We start from the raw sequence: 22,652 nt of genomic DNA, 5'->3' as shown, positions 1-22,652 counted from the left end.
TTCTCAGGGATGAATGATGCCCACTGAGTCACCCACTTCACTGCCTGCCACCCTGGGGTGTTGCCCTCTGTGCTCTTGCTCAGGGAGTGCTGAGCTGGTGGGATGAGCTCACCGCCCTGGGGACTGTGCACAGTCACCGTGGCTCAGCTCACCTGGAGCCTCTCACAGGGCCTTTCCCTTACGACACCCTCTGGGGCACTCCCTCGGTCCCCGTCAGAGCCGCCTGGCCACTGGAGAGCAGGGGAGGGGACAAAACAGCCTCTGGTTTTCTACCCACCACTGCAGTTGTGGGTCAGGAGCTTAGCTTCCAACCCTGGCTGTGTCCTCTCCACCTCACCAGCCTGAACTCCTTGGTTCCTAGATTCTTGTCCCTCCAAATCCTGGGAATCAGACCAAAGTCTTTCAGTGCAGCTAACCCTGGGTGGCTGGACGGTGAATCAAATGTACCTAGAATGTCACCGCTCCTGTCTCTGGCTCCTGGCAACCTGGACCTACCGGGGACCCGGAGGATTTAGGGCGTCTGTGTGTCCACCCCACACTTCAGAGCTGAGCAGAAGGAATCTGCCCATCCCGGCTGAAGCCGAGACACCAGTGGTGACCCAGAGGCCCTCCCCATGGCCTCTGTTCACTCAGAGCAAACCTGGGGGAACCACACGTCCTGCTCAGACATTTCAGGCACCCCCCGGCCTCCGTGAGTGACTCCCTGGCTCCAGGGCTACATCACTCTCAGGGCTCCCCCATCCCTCCTCGCTGCCTTCCACTTACCCACACAGTTGTCACAGACACTGCAGTGTGAGGTCCGCGGTGGCCGAAACATCTTGCAGGTGAAGCAGTACTTCAGCTTCACCACCTGCCCGTTGATCATCACCTCTCGGGTCCTAGGGGGCGGCCGGTATGTCGAACTGCCTGTGTTGTCTGAAAATGGGAAGAGAGACAGGTGGAGGGGGTGGCCAAGCCCAGAGCCAGGAGCCCCAGTCAGGGGCGGTGGGGGAGCCAGTGCTGCCTGGCTGGGACAAGAGAAGCCTCTGGGAAACAAACTTTGGGGCAAGATGCCTACCTAAGGCAGGGACAGATCTCAAGAGCTGCTTCTACTGACTGAGACGTGCTATGTGCCAAGCACTGGGCTTTACACACTTGTTCACTCATCACTCTGAGAAGGGCCATCAGAGAAGGAGGCCTGGGAAGGCTCAGTGAGGTTTATCTGCAGCTAAACAAGCCTAGATCTAAGTCCCAGCTTCCAGGAGCTTCAGAAGACAGAGAGACAACGTACATATACAATGAGAGTAAAGCCAGGAAGAAATGATCAGATGTGATCAGATCAGAATGCTCTCCAGCAAAAATCACTGTCAAGGATTTTCCTTGTGGCACAGCAGGTTAAGGATCCGGTACTGTCACCCAGCGGCTCAGGTTGCTGCTGGGCAAGGGTTTGATCCCTGGCTTGGGAATTTGCCCACACTACGGATATGCCCCACCCCACCCCAATTAAGTCAGTATCCTTACAAAAGCAGAGGGGAGATGGTTCTAAATTAAAAGAGATTTAAGAGATGTAAATTAATGAAATGCTAAGATCCTAGATTGGATCTCTCTCTCTTTTTTTAATAGGGCCACACCTGCAGCATATAGAAGTTCCCAGACTATGGGTCAAATAGGAACTGTAGCTACCAGCCTACGCTACAGCCACACCAGATTCAGGCCACGCCTATGATCTACACCTCAGCTCACAGTGGCACCAGATCCTTTAGCCCACTGAGCAAGGCCACGGATGGAACCTGCATCCTCATGGATACTAGTTGGGTTCGTTAACCACTGAGCCACAAGAGGAACTCCCCTAGATTGGATCTTATTTTCAAAAACAAAACAAAACACAGCAACGAATGAGTTTTGGAGGGCAACGGGGGAAAAAGACTACAGATTAGAAATCTGGGAGTTATTAATTTTCCTAAATGTGATAATGGAATTGTTACGTAGGAGGCTATCCTTAAATCTTGAGGATATATGTTGAAGTATTTATGGGTAAAGTGTCTATGATTGTATATAATTTACTATAAAATGGTTTATAAGAATTATGTGTGTGGAGTTCCCATCGTGGCTCAGTGGAAATGAATCTAATTAGTATCCATGAGGACACAGGTTCAATCACTGGCCTCGCTCAGTGGGTTAAGGATCTGGCGTTGCCATGAGCTGTGGTGTAGGTCGAAGATGTGGCTCAGATCCTGCATTGCTGTGGCTGTGGCATAGGCTGGCAGCTACAGCTCTGATTCAACCCCTAGCCTGGGAACCTCCAAATGCTGTGGGTACAGCCCTAGAAAAGACAAAAAACAAACAAACAAACAAAAAAAGTATTGTGTGTGTGTATATGACACAAATAAAATCCACTAGTAATAACTATTTAATAACTAGTAATCTAGATGCTGAATATACAGGAATTTGTTGTACTATCTCTTTCCAGTTTTCTGAGTGTTTGAAATTTTTCATAATAAAAATTTTTTAAGAGAAAAAGAAATACAGAGATATGTGATTTTTTATTTTTCTTTTTTTTCTTTTTAGGGCCACTCCCATGGCATATGGAGGTTCCCAGGCTAGGGGTCTAATTGGAGCTACAGCTGCTGGCCTACGCCACAGTTCACAGCAACACCGGAACTGCTGAGCGAGGCCAGGGATCAAACTTGCAACCTCATGGTTCCTAGTCCGATTCATTTCCGCTGTTCCACAATGGGAACTCCCAGAGATATGTGATGTTCATGGATTGGCAGACTCAACATTAGAAAAGGATTATTTATCTGTAAACTAATCTGTAGATGCAACATAATCACAGGGGGTTGTGTGTGTGTGTGTGTAAATTAACACATTCATTCCAAAATTCAAAAGAAAATGCAAAGGGCCAAGAATGGCCAAGGCATTCCTGAAAAAAAAGCTAGAGGTCTTATAGGACAAGATATTAAGACTTACGACAAAGCCTGAGCAATCAGGACAGCCTGGTTCGGGTTACAGGGTAGAAACAGTGACCAATGGAATAGAACAGGGACTCCAGAAACAGACCCAGCATGTACTGTGGTTCAGGACAAAGGTGATACTGTAGCCAAGAAGGAAGACAGTCTCCCCCCCCAATAAACACTCCAGGGTCCACTGGACCCACAAATGGGAAAAAAGGTGTATCTGCACCCCCTGCCCCCTCCCCCAACCCAAATTCAATTCCCGATAGACTGCAGTTCTCAATGCAAATGTTTTGGATTTAAAAAAAGAAAAGTAGAACAACGTCATGGCTCCGAGGTAGACAAAGTTTTTTAAAATAAGATACAAAGGGGCTAATCATAAATACGCTTTTTTTTTTTAGGACAGCCCCTGTAGCACATGGAAGTTCCCAGGCTAGGGGTTGAATCGGAGCTACAGCTGCTGGCTTACACCACAGCCACAGCAATGTGGGATCCAAGTTGAGCCTGTGACCTATACCACAGCTCATAGCAACGCTGGATCCTTAACCCACTGAGCAAGGCCAGGGATCGAACCTGTATCTTCATGAATGCTAGTCAGATTCAATTCTGCTGAGCCACGATGGGAAATCCAAAAATGCAATTTGATAAATGGCATTTTACCAAAGTTTAGAACTTCTGTTCATTTCAAGATAGCATTAAAAGAATGAAAAGGTGACCTTCAGATTAGGAGAGGATATTTGCAATATGTTTATTTGACACAGGACAGAGGATGTGTATCCAGGGCACACAAAGAATTCCTATGAGTCAGTAAGAAAAGGCCAGGCGACTGAATTGATAGGTGGACAAAAGATTCAAATGGGCATTTCATCAAAGAAGTTGTTCAAATGGCTAACAGACACATGCAAGAGTGCTCATACTCATTAGTCATCAGGGAAATGCAAATTAAAACCACAATATGCCACCTGTACATAGGCACCAGAATGGCTAAAATGTAAAAAAAAAAAAAAAATCTCTCTCTCAAATGTTGACACAAATGTAAAGCAACTAGAAATCTCACATGACCACTCTGGACAACTGTCTGCCTGCCAACAATCCCACTCCTGGGTATCTTTCCAGCAGAAACGTGCAAGAATTGATGGGCACCCAAAGACACGTACAAGAACATTCACAGCAACAATCCTCAAAATAGCCACGGTCTGGAACTACCCAAACATCCATCAATAGTAGAATGGATAAAAACTGTAGTTCAGAGCTCTCGTTGTGGCTCAGCGGAAATGAATCTGACTAACATCCATGAGGATGCAGGTTTGATCCCTGGCCTCGCTCAGTAGGTTAAGCATCCGGGGTGGCCATGAGCTGTGGTGTAGGTCACAGACATGGCTCCGATCTGACATTGCTGTGGCTGTGGCATAGACCAGCTATAGCTCCAATTCAACCCCTAGCCCGGGAATCCCCACATTCCGTGGGTGCGGCCCTAAAAAGGATAAAAAAAAAAAAAAAAAAAACAAAAAACACCAACTGTAGTTTCTTCATACCATGGCATTCTCTACAGTAATGCGAATAAATGACCCTCAGTTACACACAACACCATGAATGAATCTTGCAAATGTGTGTAAAGTGAAGAAAACCCACAGCCGAGCATAAAATGTTCACAAACAGGTAATCTATGTGTTAAAAGTCAGGATTGTGGTTATCCTTGGAGCAGTGACAGAGACTGCGCAGGGGAACAAGGGGCGGCTCCAGGGACACCAGTGTTTCTTGATCTGAGCGCTAATTACATGTGTGTGTTCCAACCACGAATGCTCAACAAACAGAACACTTATAATCTGTATAATTTTGGTAAGCTTGTTATACTTCAGTAAAAATCTAAGAAAAAGGAAAAAGAGAAAAGAAAGTAACTTGTTTGAAGTCACAAGGTGGGTGTGCTGGCGGAGCAGGAATCTGAACCTGGGTCAGCTCTATGCAAACCCACAATTCTATCCTCGGAACCCCTTCGTACCCTTGGCCATAAAGGACCAATCTTCCCGGAGCAATGGCTCCTCCCTGAACAGAATTCTGAGATTCAAATGGGGCTTCCTGTGATCCCCAGTCTCTGGCTACATTCGCAGCCATCTCTTCCACTGGATCAACTCCCCAGATAATAGGTCCAGTTTGGCTACTTGTCCCCAGCGATCACTTACTGAGCGCCTACCATGTGCCAGGCACCATTCTAGCTGCTTGGCATCTATCAGTGAAGCAGATTTGTGTCTCACATTCCTAGCTACTGACAAGACTTTTGCTAGGCTGTTTTACCACCACCTTGACCGTAACATGTTTAAAACGGAACTAAGCATCTGAGCAGCTCTTCCTCAGCAATGGCAGCATGGTCACGGCAGGGAGGTTGAGGCCAGTGGACATGCTCTGAAAACTGGTTCTGCCACCGGGTGATTATGTCTGAGGCTGCAGTCAAATGAACTTTTCTGAGTCTCAGTTTTCTCATCTGTAAAATGGGAATAAGAGATAGAATGGGATATGAATCCTAGCGTTCCACCTCTAATTAGTGGGGCTTCTCTTGATGATACCATTTGCTAGATGTGTGATAAGGCAAATCATTTAACTTCTCTGTGCCTCTGCTTCCTTGATCACTGGGCTGTTGTGAGGATTAAATGAGCTAATATATATGAAGTAGCACAAAACAAATGCTTAAGAAGTGTGCACTGGAGTTCCCGTCATGGCGGCAGTGGTTAACCAATCCGACTAGGAACCATGAGGTTGTGGGTTCGAAACCTGGCCTTGCTCAGTGGGTTAAGGATCTGGCGTTGGCCACGAGCAGTGGTGTAGGTTGCAGATGAGGCTCGGATCCTGCGTTGCTGTGGCTCTGGCGTAGGCCGGTGGCTACAGCTCTGATTCGACCCCTAGCCTAGGAACCTCCACATGCCGCGGGAGTGGCCCAAGAAATGGCAAAAGACAAAAAAAAAAAAAAAAAGGGTGCACTGGAGTTCCCATCATGGCACAGTGGTTAATGAACCCGACTAGTATCCATGAGGTCGTGGGTTCAATCTCTGGCCTTGCTCAGTGGGTTAAGGATCCAGAGTTTTTGTGAGCTGTGGTGTGGGTCATCGGCTCAACTTGGATCCCCCGTTGCTGTGGCAAAGGCCAGCAGCTATAGCTCTGATTGGACCCCTAGCCTGGGAACCTCCAAATGCCGTGGGTGCAGCCCTAAAAAGACAAAAAGACCAAAAAAAGAAGAGAAAGGAGAAGTGTGCACTGTTATTATCAGCTCATAGAATTGCTGAGAGAGGAGTTCCCGTCGTGGCACAGTGGTTAACCAATCCGACTAGGACCCATGAGGTTGTGGGTTTGATCTCTGGCCTTGCTCAGTGGGTTAAGGATCTGGCGTTGCCATGAGCTGTGGTGTAGGTCGAAGATGTGGTTTGGATCCAGTGCTGCTGTGGCTCTGGTGTAGGCCGGTGGCTACAGCTCCGATTAGACCCCTAGCCTGAGAACCTCCCTATGCCGTGGGAGCAGCCCTAGAAAAGGCAAAAAGACAAAAAAAAAAAAAAAGAGAGAATTGCTGAGAGAGAGAAGACAAAGACGTTCTCCTTGTGGCTCAGAGGTAACGAACCCAACTAGTATCCAAGAGGACAGGGGTTCGATCCCTGTCCTTGCTCAGTGTGTTAAAGATCCGGCCCTGCCGTGAGCTTGTGGTGTAGGTCACAGACATAGCTTGGATGCCACATTTCTGTGGCTCTGGCATAGGCCGGCAGCTGCAGCTCCAATTCAACCCCTAGCCTGAGAACGTCCATATGCCACAGGTGTGGCCCTAAATACACAAAAGAGAGAGAAACAGGTCACTGAGGCTTTTTTTTTTCTTTTTTGCAAGTTTCTGGCCTGCCATCCCCACTGGGGATTGAACCCACCCCAGCCACTGCAGTGACAATGCCAGATCTTTAACCCGATGCACCTCAAGAGAACCCTCCCCTTCAAATCTGATAACAGCCCAGGAGATAAGGAGTCATTTAGGAGACTAAATGACTTGCCTGAGGCCACACAGTGAGTAAGTGGCAGAGTCAGTATGTGAAGCCAGTTCCCAAAGCCTGGGCTTGAGGCCTTTTTGTAAATTTTAAAGTGTCATGATGAGTGGTGTTTTTCCCTGCCCGGTTCCCTATTTCTGCTGATGGCACAATCCAAGGGCTAAAAGGAACCTCTAAGAACATATAATATGGCCCCTGGCATGGAGCAGATACCTGATGAATGTGGCTTCACTGACGACTCTGTTCTAACTCCTTCAGTTACAAATGAGAAAACAGGCCCAGAGAGGTTAGGGGATTTGTCTGAGGATGCACAGCCACTGAGTGGCAGAGGCAGGAGAACTCAGTTTGGAGTCTACGTACAGACCCTTCCTTCTCTGTCATCCGGGCCTGGCCAGTGGCAAGGTCTGGACAGGCTCTTCCTTCAAAACCTGTTACCCTCCACTCCCAACACCCTAACCCAGGCCAGACCCACATCACTGAACAGCTTCCCCAGGAGATTCCCTGCTCCCAGCCCCTGTGCCTTTCACCCCCCTGGTACACATTGTCACATTCCTCTAAATAACTCCCTTTGGGGTCACTTCCCAGCTCAGAAACCCTTCCCTGGCCTCCCTAAAACACAAGGTAAAGGACACATTTCTTGGAGTTCCCATCGTGGTGCAGCAGAAACGAATCCAACTAGGAACCATGAGGTTGCGGGTTTGATTCCTGGCCTCCACTCAGCAGATTAAGGATTCTGCGTTGCTGTGGCTGTGGTGTAGGCCGGCAGCTACGGCTCCGATTCAACCTCTAGCCTAGGAACCTCCATATGCCACGGGAGTGGCCCTAGAAAGCAAAAAAAAAAAAAAAAAAAAAGGGACAAATTTCTTGTCCTGATACCAGGGGCCTCCACAGTCAGGCCCAACCTCCACTCCCAGCTTCTCTCCACAGCTCTGCCCCAATTTCCTGCCCCTGTGCCCGAGCCCAGGCCTCCCTTCTCTGCTCACCAGGACTCGCCGGGCCCTGTCAGCAGCCTCTCTGACCACCACAGCCGAGGGGGCTCTTGGGCCTCACACAGCACAAAACACACGCTCTGTTCCATGCTGAGTTGTGACAGGACAGTTGTGTGTGTACACTGTCTCTTCAACTGCACCCTATGGCTCTCGAGAGCGGGTACAGAGGAACAAACCAGCCGTCCTGGGCCTACGAACCATGTGGCAGCAGGCCAAGGAGAGAGAAAGCCTGCTTCGGACACAGGCAGGCCTGGAGTTCAAGTCCTGAGCCTTCCATCTATGAGCTGGTGCCCTCGGGGAAGCTGCTTAACCTCAGCGAACCTGTTGCTGCATCTGTAAAGCAGATAAATAATAGCAACTACCTTGAAGGGCTGTAAGGATTAGAAATAGTACAGGTATTTGGTGAGTCCTAACCAGTAGCTGTGTTCATCAGAGGCAGCAAGGCACAGGCTCTGGAGTCTGGAACAAACATTGGGTTCGAATCCCCCTTTTACTACCCACTTGCTATGTCAGGAAGTTCCTTCACCTCTCTGAGCCTCAGTTTCCTCATCCAGAAAATGGAGACAAGACAGTTTCACTCTCCCAGGGCTGCGACGAGGGCTGGAGGAGAGGCTGCAAGGCCAGCCCTGCGTCCTGACAAACACCTCAGGCTGTGACACTCCATTGTGTAGAACCCCCCAGCTCTTTCCAAAACTGTTGATATCACGCCAAACCCGAGTCCACAGCCTGCTCCTCAGGACCAAGGCCCAGCGCCTGCCCCTGCCCACCCCCCCCACCCCACCCCCGTCGCCTCCCAGGCTTAGATATAAGCTTTGGAACCAGACAGCCATGTGGGTGTGAATCTCAGCCCAATCGCTTACTAGCCGTGTGACATGTGTCAAGCTGCTTAACTTCTCTGTGCTCTCCTCTGCTAAAAAAGAAAATGGGACATAAATCCACCTCCTTGTGCTGTTAGGAGGATTGGGTGAGAGGGCATCAAGTGGGTTTGGCAAAGTGCCTGGCACCTGTCAAGAGCTTAATAAATATTAGCCATTATTACCATTGATGTTTCTATGGAACACTCTATTCCAAACAACTGGTTTATGAAGAGATTTGAAAAAAAACAAAAAACAAAAAACCCATCTGTGCGTGAAGGACAGCCACAGGACTCTGCAGGACTAAGGGAGAAATTGCTGGATCCCCTCACCGGATTCCCAAAGGCCCTCCCAGTGCTGAGGAATGCCCGCACCTCTCCCCCAAGACAGGAAGGGAACTCATACCAGTATGTTCTGCCTCCAGCAGCCAGGCCTCCTCCCCTCTAGAACTCCAACAGCAAGTGGGGCTCTGCACAGCCGGCTCCCTCCAGCTGCCGGGTGCCAGAGGCAGAGAAGAGAAAAAGGGGCCACACCGGCACAAGATGCCACCTGCATGTAAAGTCACCACCAGCAGGGCCCAAGAGGAGATGGGTCAAAGGAGGCTTTGCAAGGAGGCTACTACCCAGCCGAGTCCCACTGCCTTTTCTTTTTAACAGTTGCACCTGCAGGACATGAAGTTCCCCGGCTAAGGGTCGAATCAGAGCTACAGCTGCCAGCCTTGTCACAGCCACAGCAACGCAGGATCTGAGCAGCGTCTGTGACCTACACCAAAGCTCACGGCAACACCAGATCCTCAACCCACTGAGTGAAACCAGGGATCAAACCTGCATCCTCATGGATACTAGTCAGATTTGTTTCCACTGAGCCATGACGGGAACTCCAAGCCTCTTACATTTCAATACAGAAAAACCATTTTCTTTTTTTGGCTGCGCCTATAGCATTCGGTGCTCTTGGGCCAGGGATTAAACTTGCCACAGTGACAACACTGGATCCTAAACCCACTGTGCCATAAGGGAAACACAAGAAAAACCATTTTCGGAGCACAATGACATTCCCTGTCTCACACAAAAAATGCTCTGGGCTGGGCAAGAGGACACGTGCTCCTATTTTACAGACTTCAATAGTAAAAGGTGGGGCTGAAATTGGAACCCTCTGTCCTCCAAGGCATTCATCTGTCCATTCTTTCAAATGCTAGCATCAACTACATCAGGAAGGTATGCAAGGCCTGGGGCACAGGTGGGGGAAGGAGGAGGCAAGAACACAGAGGTGAGTCAAATATGGCTGTTTTGTTCATCAGGTTCAGAAAATAGCTGTTGGGGCCATGAAGGGAGGAGTAATAAGAGATGCTATCCCTGCCCTAAGGGAAGCGAAGATCTACTTACTACAGGGCTCTTCCTGCTGCAGGCTCTTCCCGAGAAGAAAAAGGCACCCTCCTGCTAGTGAGGCCTCCTGCTGCCTTCCACGTGGGACACTAAAGCCCCGGAGGACGTGGTGATGGGGGAGGCTCCTCCTCACCAAAGGCGTGGGGAGAAGGAAGTGAATCTCCCACCCCTTCCTCCTGACCAGTCCCTTCACCCAACCACAGCCCCAGAGAGGAGCAGGCAGGCATTCTGCAGGTGGGCCTGAACCCCTGTGCCTGTCGCTGAAGCCCAGGGGCCGGTAGGGAACCCCCTGGGGAGAGGTCGCCCAGCCTCCGGCCAGCCTGAGGTCAGCCACGGTGCCCAGGCTGTGAGCACTGGGTCACTGTATCCCCCACCTGACCATTTCTTTTCATTCGAGAGGCTTATGGAACCCTTACCACACACAGGCTGGCTGGCAGGCCTGGGGATACAGGAAGAACAGCCTGCAGGCAGAGTGAGCGGGAGAGGTGGGTCATTAGTCAGTGCAAGAGGCTCTGTGAGTCAAGTGTGGTGGCCCTGGGGCCAGCGTGACCCCGTTGTGAAACCTGGCCATGCCACTTGTTAGCTTGTGATTTTGAGGAAGTCGCTCAACCTCTCTGAGCCTCAGCTTCCTCACCGGGTAATAACATCCACCTTGTAAGGGAGACGTAAAGGTGTAACCCAGCACTGGGGCATCAGTGGCATTCCTGGTGCCTTCTCAGAGCGGAATATATGGGGTGGGGAAAAGAGGCAGCAGTCACAGCAACGAGGGATGAGGCAGCCATGCAGCTAGAAGGGAAAGGATGAGACCCTGGGTTCAAGGAGTGGGAGAGGAGGGCTCGGCAGCGGAGGGGACCCTGTGGGTCAAGGCCAAGGCCTACAGGCATTAATGTGCAGTGTGGCTGGGGAGCCAGGGAGCGGAAGGTGAGCAGGGCAGCCTGGGCCAGAGCTTTGCCTCCACATGCAGGTGAGTGCGCCTCCGAGGGCGAGCTTGCAGGGACGTGGGAGATGATCTGTTCCCAGGAAACCGGGAGGTGGATTGTTTCCTGGATGGGACACTAAGCAACACTGATAATCACATGATGAGAAAGCCATTCCATTTTCAATTCTCTTTCAAGCCCTGACTCTCTCCAGGTGAAAATCAAAACTTTTTTTTTTTTTTTTGGTCTTTTTTGAGGGCTGCACCTGAAGCATATGGAAGCTCCCGGGAATCTGGAGCTGCAGCTGCCAGCCTACATCACAGCCTCAGAAATGCCAGATCTGAGCCACATCCGTGATCTACGCCACAGATCATGGCAACACCAGATCCTTAACCCACTGATCGAGGCCAGGGATTGAACTGGCATCCTTATAGATACCAGTCAGGTTCTTAACCCACTGAGCCACAACAGAAACTTAAAGTTTTTGTTTGTTTGTTCATTTGTTTGTTTTGGCTTTTTAGGGCCAGACCTGTGGCATATGAAGTTCTCAGGCTAGGGGTCAAATCAGAGCTGCAGCCACATTGATGTGAGATCCAAGCCAAGTCTGTGGCTACGCCATAGCTCACAGCAATGCCAGATCCTTAACCCACTGAGCAAGGCCAGGGAGCAAACCCGCATCCTCATGGATACTAGTCGGGTTTGCTACTGCCGAGCCACAATGGGAACTCTTCAAGTCTCAACTTATATATATATATACAACTTATATATATATATACAACTTATATATATATATATATACAACTTATATATATATATATACACACACACACAACTTATATATATATATACAACTTATATATATATATACACAACTTATATATATATATATATATTTTGTCTTTTTAGAGCCACACCTCCGGCATATGGAGGTTCCCAGGCTAAGGGTTGAACTGGAGCTGCAGCCGCTGGCCTACACCACAGCCTCAGCAACATGTGATCCTAGCCACATATGTGACCTACACCATGGCTTATGGCAACGCTGGATCCGTAACCCACTGAGCAAGGCCAGGGATGGAACCTGCGTCTTCATGGACACTAGCTGGGTTCATTAACCACTGAGCCATGATGGGAACGCCAAGTCTCAACTTTTTTTTTTTATCTTTTTCCAGGGCCACACCCGTGGCATATGGAGGTTCCCAGGCTATCGGTCTAATCGGAGCTGTAGCCACCAGTTTACACCACAGCCACAGCAACTCGGGATCCGAGCCACATCTGCAACCTACACCACAGCTCATGGCAACGCCAGATCCTTGACCCACTGATCGAGGCCAGGGATCAAACCTGCAACCTCATGGTTCCTAGTCGGATTTGTTAACCACTGAGCCACGACGGGAACTCCACCAAGTCTCAACTTTTAATTCCTATGATCCTCACAGGCCTCAAAGTGACTGCTTTCCACAGACAACTGCAGCCACTAGGAATTCTGTAACATTGGTACATTTTTGTTTTTATGATTATCTTCTATTTAGAGCATGTGGCTTCTGCTAACAAGTGGTATAAATTCTCCTTGTGAAATACATTTAAAAGCAAGCCATATCTTTTTTGTTGTAGTTTTTGTTGTGGCTGCACCTGTGGCTTGTGGAAGTTCCCAGGCCAAAGATTGAACCTGTGCCGCAGCAGTGGCAATGCCAGATCCTTAACAGACTGTTCCACCAGGGAATTCCCTAAAATCAAGCCATTTAAAGGAACACATAAAAGCAAGGAAGGTACAAAGTGAGGTAAAGAAAGGGCAAAACTCATGAAGGTTATATTCCAATGATTGATCTTCAGGAAATACTGCTGAGAGCATTAGGGAGTCACCCAAACTCTGAGCCAGGAAGGGCTGGGGTCAAATCTGAATCGTGGAGAGACAACTATGACTGCAGGGAGAGGACAGGTGTCGGCACCTGGTCAGCGGAGCCCTGAGCCAATCCAGGTGGAAAATGAGGTGCGTGTGCCCCAGGCCAGTGGGCTTCAGAAGGACCTGAGGGCAGATGCCCTAGAGACAGGGTGCGGTCCGTGGCCTGCCATGAGGCTGCAGAGGGAGAGGTGGCCTCTGTCTGCTGTGTGAGTGGGAACCATGGCTAGGTGAGTGTCTGTCACGTGGATTCAGATGTTTCTATCATTTCCCATCAGACCAGGAGCTCCTTTTCCAAGTGCCCAGAGCAGTGGCCCCCCCAGGGGGTCCCGCTGCATAGCTCACCAGCCGGTAGGTCAGGACCTCAGACCAGGGTGACCAGCAGCCTGGTTTGCCTGCAACTTTGGGGTTTCCCAAGATACGAGGCTTTCGATGCCAAAACAGGGAGGGTCGGGGGCAAACTGGGAGAAGCTGGTCACCCTGCCTCAGAAGGTCCTTGCCGGATGGGAGCCCTAGACCAGATCCTGTGCGGCTGGAGTTGCTGGCCTATGGGACCGAAGCAAGAAGCTTGCACCACCAGCATGGGCCCAGCCTGGCAATCACCTCACATTTATGTGAAGGGCACCGCCCATTCCAGAGCTGGCCCCCCCCGACCTTCTAAAAAGGCTCAGTGACTTTTGTCCTCTTTAGGAAAATATGTTTCGGAGTTCCCTTTGTGGCTCAGTGGTCACGAACCTGACTGGTATCCATGAGGACGTGGGTTCGATCCCTGGCCTTGCTCAGTGGGTTAAAGGACGAGTGTTGCCGTGAGCTGGGGTGTAGGTCACAGATGAGGCTGTGTTGCTGTGGCTGTGGTGTAGGCTGGCAGCTTCAGCTCCAATTCGACCCTTAGCCTGGGAACTTCCATATTCCATGGGTGTGGCCCTAAAAAGACAAAAAAATAAAAGAAAGAAAAAGAGAAAATACGTTTCACTCTGATTAGAAGCCTCCAGTTCAGGAGTTCCCATTGTGGCTCAGCAGGTTAAGGGCCCAACACTGTCTCCATGAAGATGGGGGTTGGTTCCCTGGCCTCACTCAGTGGGTTAAGGATCTGGCGTTACTGCAAGCTGTGGCATAGGCCCCAGATATGGCTCACATCCGGTATTGCTGTGGCTGTGGTGTAGGCCACAGCTTCGGCTCCAGTTCAATCCCTAGCTGGGGAATTCCATAAGTCAGAGGTGTGGCCAGTAAAAAGTTAAAAAAAATAAATAAAATAAAAGAAGCAGCTTCAATTTTACAACTCAAAAGCCCCAAAGATGCCACTCTCCAGGCTTGGGAACTGTTCTCCAGGGGATGTTTCTGACCCTGACATTCAAGGGCCACAAGACTGACTTCACCCCATCCTCCAAATTCTCGAGTGCAGCTGACGCGGCCTGCTCAGCTCCCATGCCTGCCCCTCTTCCCACTGCATCCTCGCCTCTTCCTGCTCCATTTGCTCAGGGGGCTCCCTTCACACGCCTTCCTGTGGTTGAACTCCACCCAAATTTTATGTTTTGGCTCCAGAAGCCTCCCCACATTCTCCAGGCAGAAGACACTCCTCTGGTTTCTTTGATCCTCTTCCAAAGTCTGATCTCACGTGTAGCGGCCAGTCAGGCCTTCCACCCTGGACCAAGCTGTAGCCTGGAAACCAGCAGAGGGCAGGGCTCACAGCAGATTCCTCTCCCTCCCCCTGGCCTCCTCACCCTGCCATCGGTCGGAATAAATTAACACATAGATGACCAAACCCATAAAGCCTAATTGTGAGGAATTCAAGGGGACAGCAAGGAGGACCTCCACAGAGGCCAAGGCTGCTGAGTCCCTCCAGATGGCAGACAAAGTGAACAGGACACTCACCATCCAGGAAAGGCTACTGGGCCTGCCTGACAATGCCTAACAGCCACCATGCAGCACAGGGCCAAGAGGGAAGGACAAGGTGCTCTGGCAATGTGTCAAGAGGATGTGGCCCAACTGGGGTCACAAAGGCTTCCCAAACACTTGAATTGAGACCTAAGAATAAAGAGAGTGTGGCCATGGAAGACTGGGGGCGAGTGTCCCTACCGCCACCTCAGAAGAGAAAGCATAGGGCTTGGGAGTCAAGGCACATGCTCCGGCCACAGGTCCTCTGCCTCGGTTTCTTCATCAGCAGGGCCGGACTGTGGTGAGGATCAGAGCGGATAATGGATGAGAAGCACTCGGCATGGTCAAGCTCTCCCCAAACTCAGGGGCTTACTGTTGTCAGTAAGACCCAAACAGCTCCCTGGAGGCCAGAGGATTCCAGGCAGCCAGATCTCTGCGCCCGGGCTGAGCTGGACAGTAATCCTGCCTCTTGAGCACTCTGACCTGGAGGGAGGAGAAACAGGGCTGCGCTGAGCCTCCCCTGCTGCCCGTGGACCAGGATTCTGAAGGAGCAGAAGCCTGGAGGCTGAGCGTCGGGCGGGGAAGGAAGGAAGGAAGCTGGATGCAGGCAGAGGAAGAGGGCAACCGAGGGCGTGGCCGAGGGCAGGCCTGGGCAGAGAATGAGACAGAGGGCAGACCAGAGCCGGGGACATTCTCTGCCCTACTGGCCGCTCTCCTGAGCTGCTCCAGAGGCCTGGCGGAATGACTTCCAGGATGGATGCAGTAGGGCTCTGCCACTCACAGGCTGCCAGGTCTCTTCAGAGGCAGCTGGGTATTTAAAAGCCTGTCTGACAGCCATCCAGTTAGGGGAAGGAGCCAACCACGGACCGGAAACTTGAGGTGTGCAAATACCTGTGTCACTTCTCAGCAGGAAGGAGCTGGGGTGGAGCAAGCTGAGATTAAGGCCCTGGCCACGGTGCCCAGTCAGCTGGGCACCCATGCAGCACTCTGGGAGGCACCAAGGGCCTTTCTGGTCACATAGGCCTTTGGGCAGCTCCTCAAACACGCCAGTCTGTTTGCCATTCCGGGCTTTTCCTTTCACTGTGTCCAGACCACATGCTACTGGCTCCATCATGCCATTCAGGGCTCATCTCAATGCCGCCTCCTCCCAAGGGCCTCCCTGACCATAATCGAGACGAGCCCACTCCCCGCCCCACTGTGCTTACCTCCAGAGACCCTGGAGGCTCAGCTCCTCACTTCTGTAGGCCTTTGCTTCTTTGTTCAGATGTCACCACCTTCATAAGCCCTCCATCCCAACCAACCATTTAAAAATCGTACACCCTCCTCCAGCTCTAGCCTCCATCCCCTGGCTTTCCTCTTCTCTGTAACAGCCTAGATATTTAATTGTTGACTGTCTTTCTCTTTTTTTTTTTGTCTTTTGTCTTTTCCAGGGCCACTCCAGCGGCATATGGAGGTTCCCAGGCCAGGAGTCTAATGGGAGCTGTAGCCGCCAGCCTATACCACAGCTCACGGCAATGCCAGATCCTTAACCCACTGAGCGAGGCCAGGGATCAAACCCGCAACTTCATGGTTCCTAGTCGGATTTGTTAACCACTGAGCCATGACGGCAACTCCTTGACTGTCTTTCTTTCTTTTTCTTATTTTTGTGAAATTTTTTGCTTTTTAGGGCCACATCTTGTGGCCTATGGAAGTTCCCAGGCTAGGGGTCGAGTTGGAGCTGCAGTTGCTGGCCCACACCACAGCCACAGCAACACCAGGTCAGAACTGGGTCTGGGACCTACCCCACAGCTCCTGGCAATGCCAGATTCTCAACCCACTGAGAGAGGCCAGGGATCGAACCTGTGTCCTCACTGATATTAGTTGGGTTCGCTAACCACTGAGCAACAATGGGAACTCCTACATAAAGTTTTTGAACATTTTTTTGTACAGGAATATATTTACTATTTTAGCCAAAGTGAAATAAACTTGATTTATCAAATGCCAAAAAGGAAAAGTGTCTGGTATATAGTAGGGGCTCAATAAATGTTTGATGAATGAAGGAATAAATGTGTGTGAATGTTTAAAAGCAGGGGCTCGGGTCAGAGCGCCCAGGGTCTCATCCCAGTTCTTCTACTTAGCATATTGCCTTCAACCATTTACTTAACTTCCGTGAGGCTCAATTTAATTAATCACTAAAAGGAGAATAGGGAGTTCCCACTGTGGCTCAGCGGTAAGGAACCTGACTAGGATCCATAAGGATTCAGGTTCGATCCCTGGCCTTGCTCAGTGGGTTAAAGATCTGGTGTTGCCAAGAGCTATGGTATAGGTCACAGATGCAGCTTGGATCTGGTGTGTCTGTGGCTGTGGTGTAGGCCGGCAGCAACAGCTCTGATTTGGCAGCTACAGCTCTGATTTGACCCCTAGCCTCAGAACTTCCAAATGCTGGGGATGCAGCCCTAAAAAGACAAAAATAAAAATGAAAGGAGAATAACAACAGGACCTATCTCACAGGATCTCTGGGGATGAAATAAGATCATGCATATAAACACAGGGCCTGGCCCCCACTAAGTACTCAGTACCATCCAGCTGTCAACACCAGTCCTCTCGTGCTAGCATTTCTTATTTATGTGCTCACGTGCTTACCCTCTGCTTCCTCCACTCTACATCAGCTTCAGCCTGCCCTGCTCACTACGGTAGCCCTGCTAGCACAGTGTTCCTAGCACAGCGTGGGAAGAGAAAATCAGATCTCCTCTCAGATCAAGAAAGGTGGAGCTGGGGGACCCAGCTGCGGCTGGAGCGGGAGCCTCACCAATCTGTTTCTCCAGGGCGGCTGCCTCACAGACGGTGGCCCGGGGCAGGATCCCAGGGTCGGTGAAACTTGTCTGCAGCAGGCAGCTCATGACGAAGAAGAACAGGATGGCAGCGATGATGGGGATGGCGAGGGTCAGCTGGCGGGCCAGGAAGGGACAGCTAGAAAAAGAGAGAGAGAAAGAGATGAGCGGAGACCCCAGGGCCGCCCAGGGCACAGGGCTGCAGCACCAGGCAGGCTCTGTCAAACTGGCAACCACCACCTCAGTCCCCCAAGGCAGAGGCCCGGCCCCTAGGTGAGTGCAGCACTGGCCCTTCAGTGCTTAGAGAGGCAGCACTCATTGATCCTTGCACTGTCTCCCTGAACTCCTGGCAGATATGATCAACAGATCCCAGCACTCAACCTCTGCCCTTGGCTGCACCCTCAGAATCCTTCCAAACACAGCACTCCAGGCAGCCACTACCCAAGGGCTGGACTGTCCCTCGGGATGAACCATTCATAACCATGTTCACTTATTCAGTCACTCCATGAATATTGATGGAAGCCCTCTCTGTGTGAACGGCAATACCCTTAACAAGCAGCAGGGATGGTGGCAGTGAATAAGATAAGAGTTCCCCTGCTCCCTCAGTGAGGCTCAGGGTCTAGTGGGGAAAACAGGTAAACAGAGAATTGCCACACAGGGCTTTGCTTGTTATAATGGGGAAGGGGAAAGGAGTAGAACAGTTAGGAAAGATGGGCTGAAGGAGATAATGCCTAAGCTAAAACCCAAAGACTAGGTAGGGTCAGCCAGATGAAGGGGAAAAAGAGCACGGTCCAGCCGTTGACACTGTCACCCAAGGGCTGGTGTCCCCACTTGGTTCTATCAGGCCCCCTGACCCAAGTCTGCTAGAACACCCTGTGCAAGGCTCTGGCAAACCTGTGGGCATCTTTTTTTTTTAGGACCACACCCTCGGCATGTGGAAGTTCCCAGGCTAGGGGTTGAATCAGAGCTGTAGCTGCCAGCCTGCACCACAGCCACAGCAATGCAGGTCTGCAACCTACCCCACAGCTCACAGCAACGCCAGATCCTTAACCCACTGAGGAGGCCAGGAATTAAACCCTCATCCTCATGGATACTAGTCAGGTCCTTAACTCGCTGAGCCACAACGGGAACTCTAAACCTGTGGGCATCTTACGCCCTGTTTCTGGATCCTGTTGTCAGAGGCTCTGGCCTCCTGAGAGACCCTTCCCTTGAAGAAGCAGAGACTGCCAAAACCAAGGGCTTTAAGTGGGCCATGATCTGCTCCAAACATCTCAAGGTCCCCAGGTCTGAGTCTTGCATGTCACCCATATGCATATGACAACTCAACCAGCTCATGTACAACCAGGCTTCTTGGGAGATGGAGAAGAGGTGAAGTCTGAGACTCGTAGAACCTCAGAAACACCACGTCCTAGCCCCCCGGTTTTACAGAGCAGGACTCCAAAGCCCACAGCCAGATCCAAGGTCGCCCAGCCAGGCAATGACAGGATTGGGGTCTCCAAGCTCCCAGCAAATGTTCTGTCCATTGTCCAACAAGCGAAGGTACTTGCTATATTGTATGATTATGTATTTACTGTGTCAAGTGCCTACTACATACCAGGCCGTGTTCTAGGCACAGAGGATACAACAGGGAAAACTGTTCTCATGGAGAGGGACAGGCAAGAAGCTAACAAAAAGCCTTGCTATGTCAGGTGTTGGCAAGTGCTTTGGTGAGTAGGTCAGGGGAGAGGGGCAGTTTCCTAGGTTAAAGGGATGGTCTGGGAAGGACGAGAGAAAGTGAGGGAGTCAGCCATGAGGCTGTCTGAAGGAAGGATGTTCCCAAACAGTGCAAAGGCCCTGAGGTAGGAGGGTGTGAGGAAGCCAATGTGCCTGGGAGGGAAAGCATGGGAGCACTGGGAGGAGATGGGGACAGAGACGAGGCCACCACCAGGGCTGTGGCTCTTATCCGGAGAGCCAGGGAATATTTGGATCTGACCTGAAATGAAAGGGACATGCCGGCTGCTGTGGGGGGGTGGGGCAGAGGGCAGAATCTGGGAGCCCTGTTGGGAGGCCTGCGCGACAATGCACCCAACCCAGCAGCGGGGAAAACCACGCTCGGCAGCAGAGGCCCCAGAGCTCCTGTCGCCCTCCAATGCCCTCATCAACAGCGTCCCATACGCCAGGTACCCACTGAGCTTTCACCCCAGTACAGCCCCAACCCAAATCCTCCTGCCCACACCACCACCCCAAGTGAGGAGGAGCAGAGACAAGGACCAGATGATTCACGAGCTCTCCAGGAACCCAGACGTCCTCGCTTCCTCCTCTCTAGAGACAAATCTGTCTCTATTGAAGATATCCCCTCAGCCCAGAGAAGGCCCTGCTGCTGAACTGCCCGAATCCCACACTGCAGGGTCACAGGGACCAACCCCAGTAAGCACCACTTCCTCTTGCCTTGGCTGCAGCCCTGGCTGGGAGGACCAGGGGGAGCCGGAGGGATGCTGGAAAAAACACTTTCAAAGCAGCCACATGGGCTGGGCCAGCAAGGTGGATCTGAAACTCAGCCCAAGGGTCATGCTGGAGGCCCGGGGCTCTCCGGAGCTTCTGCTTGTTAAATTATCCTGGAACTTTCTATCCACCCTGAGTCAGAAAGGAAAGGTGAAAGGGAGAAGCTAATTTGTAGGAAGTCCTCACCTTGCTTCAAGGGGAAACCCAAGGATGCAGATATATGATCTGGCCACTGGAAAAGGTACCAGTGTCTCTGTGGCAGCCTTATCATGGCCCTTGGGAAGGGTTTTTTGGTGATGACAAGTAATAGCTCCCGCTATGCTTATTACCAGATAAAAACTTAGGTACATGACTTCACATTACCCGTGTGACAACCTGAGGGGGTGGGTACTATTATAAACCCCATCTTATAGATGAGGAAGCTGGGATCTGAGAAGTGAAGTGACTGCCCCGAAGTCACACACTGAGTGCATGATGGGCCCGAGATTTAACCAGCTTTGTTAGCTGCAGAGATGGAGTTCTTAGCCACCTGTATAACTAAGACCACAGAGGATGGGTAGAACTAGGAGGGGAAAGTGGGGTTCATGTAGTATGGGGTGGGTGGGCAAGGAATCAGGACACAGGTGGCTCAAGCTAGCAACCAAGGGTAGAGTGGAAAACTCTGCATACCAACATGTGATCCTGGTAAAGCGACAAGCATCCCCCCCTCCATCCATGACATGGAGAATACTGTGTGGGCCAATCTTGGGTCCCTGGGGTTATAAAGAGGTCAAGAACCCATGGGGACAAATATGACCTGTCACATGAAAATATTCTCGCCTCTTGAAAAATAGCAAGGCACTGCAGCTGTTCCTGCCGTGAACAGGACAGAGGGTGCTCCGGAGCACTGGGAAGGGAAAGGAAGCCAGGAGTCAGGAGGTGGGGGGCAGGGGCCTGGGAGATGTCTGGGGGGACTGGGGGAGGCAGGGGTAAGGACAGGAAGCTCTGGAACAAAAAATAAGGAAGGTGCTGGAGAGGAAAGGGGAGGCCTGAGTGGCCCAAAGATGTTTGAGGGCCTAGAGAGAGAATGGCCAAGGGGAAAACAGGGGTGGGGGGGCAGTGCTGAGAGTGGAGAGGGGACCTAGAGGGACCTTGGAGGGATCCTGGAAGATGGCCTTGAAATTTCAAAGGGGAGAATATGGCCAAAGGATAAGGAAGAAATTCAAAAACTGTCTGGAAGGGATATAAAGAAAAGATGCCCCACGGGGTCCGAAAGAAACTAGAAGGCAGGCAAGGGGATAGGTGAGGAGAGGGGATCCATCCAAGGAGCTGGGGGGCCTGGTGCAGGCTCTGAGAGGGCAGAGAGGATGGGGGCCTCGAGGCACATGGGAGGGCCATGTTCCTGGCAGAGGCCAGCAAAGGCAGAGTGCCAGGGAAGGATGGGGGTGCTAGGGAGGGGCCGGAGGACCAGCTTAGATGGCGATCCAAACTAGCATGGGAGGATGACCAGTCTGGGAGGGCTGGAGGGGACCCGGAAGGACAGACAGAAGATAAGGAGATTGGAGAGGCCTGAGGGCAGATTCTGAGAAGCACAGGGAGGATGCGGCCCGGGAGGAGCCTGGCAGGTGCTGGGAAGGGCAGAGTGCCCCGGGAGGTGGGAGAGCCCAGCAGGGGACCAAAGGGGCTGGAGCGCCCAGAGAGGCCTGAGCAAGGGGGGTGCGCCCCAGGGGTCAAAGGGGACCGGAGGGAATGGGGCGCCTCAGGGGGCGGGGACGCGGGGCGCCGCCAAACTCACTCGAAGACGAAGAAGAGGACGGTGGTGGTGAGGATGAGCAGCAGCGTGAGGGCGAAGACGCCGCCGTGGCCGGCGAGCATGAGGCGGCCGCCGCAGTAGAAGCGGTTGCGGCCCGGGAACACCTCCCACTTGCGCCGCGGGCGGCGGCCGATGCTGCCGCTGCCACTGCCGCTGCCACTGCCGCTCCAGCGCGGCGCGGCGGCGGCGGGCGGCGGGGGCCCGGGGCCCGGGCCGGGGGGCGCGGCGGGGCCGGGGCGCCGCGCCCCGGGGGAGGCGGGCGGCGGAGCGGCCCCGGGGCTGATCTGCTGGTACTCACAGTCCTTCATGCGGCCAGCCGCGGACCTCGGCTCCGCGCCCCGCGGGCCGGCCGGGCCGCACCGGGACCGGGGCCGAGCAGAGGAGGCGGTGGCGGCGGCGGCGGCGGCGGCGGCGGCGCGCGCGGCGCTCGCTCGCAGGGGGCGGCCCCACGGCCGCCCTGCCCCGCCCCGCGCGGCCTCCCGCCGCAGCGCCCCCTCCGCCCGGGGCCGGGATGGCGCACGGGCCAGCGGCCCGGTCCTGACCCAGGGCCCTGGCCAATACCCTGCCGCCCGATGCCTGCTGCACAAGGATGGCGCAGCAGAGGCGCGTTCGGGACTCTTTCTCTTCTTTTGCGATTAAACCCTTTGTCGGGCGTCCCCTGTGTGCCAGGCACCGTGCCAAGCGCCGAGATTCAAGAGGTGGATTTCGT

The 22,652-nt window shown here is 52.2% G+C and overlaps 1 protein-coding gene across 2 annotated transcripts in view; it reads right to left on the bottom strand.

The window, feature by feature from the left end:
- Positions 1-22,344, bottom strand: part of ZDHHC18 (zinc finger DHHC-type containing 18) — a 29,919-nt gene extending 7,575 nt beyond the window's left edge. For both annotated transcript variants that reach the window (XM_013988799.2, XM_021095633.1), the window contains exons 1-3: positions 21,926-22,344; positions 17,649-17,809; positions 766-915 (exon numbers count right to left, since the gene is read on the bottom strand). In XM_013988799.2, the coding sequence (XP_013844253.2) occupies positions 766-915; positions 17,649-17,809; positions 21,926-22,251 (637 nt within the window). In that variant the 5' untranslated portion in view covers positions 22,252-22,344. The remainder of the gene's footprint in view (positions 1-765; positions 916-17,648; positions 17,810-21,925) is intronic.

This window comes from Sus scrofa, chromosome 6 (genome assembly GCF_000003025.6).
Source record: "Sus scrofa isolate TJ Tabasco breed Duroc chromosome 6, Sscrofa11.1, whole genome shotgun sequence".
Taxonomy (NCBI): domain Eukaryota; kingdom Metazoa; phylum Chordata; class Mammalia; order Artiodactyla; family Suidae; genus Sus; species Sus scrofa.
This window is presented reverse-complemented; position numbering and strand designations above follow the sequence as displayed.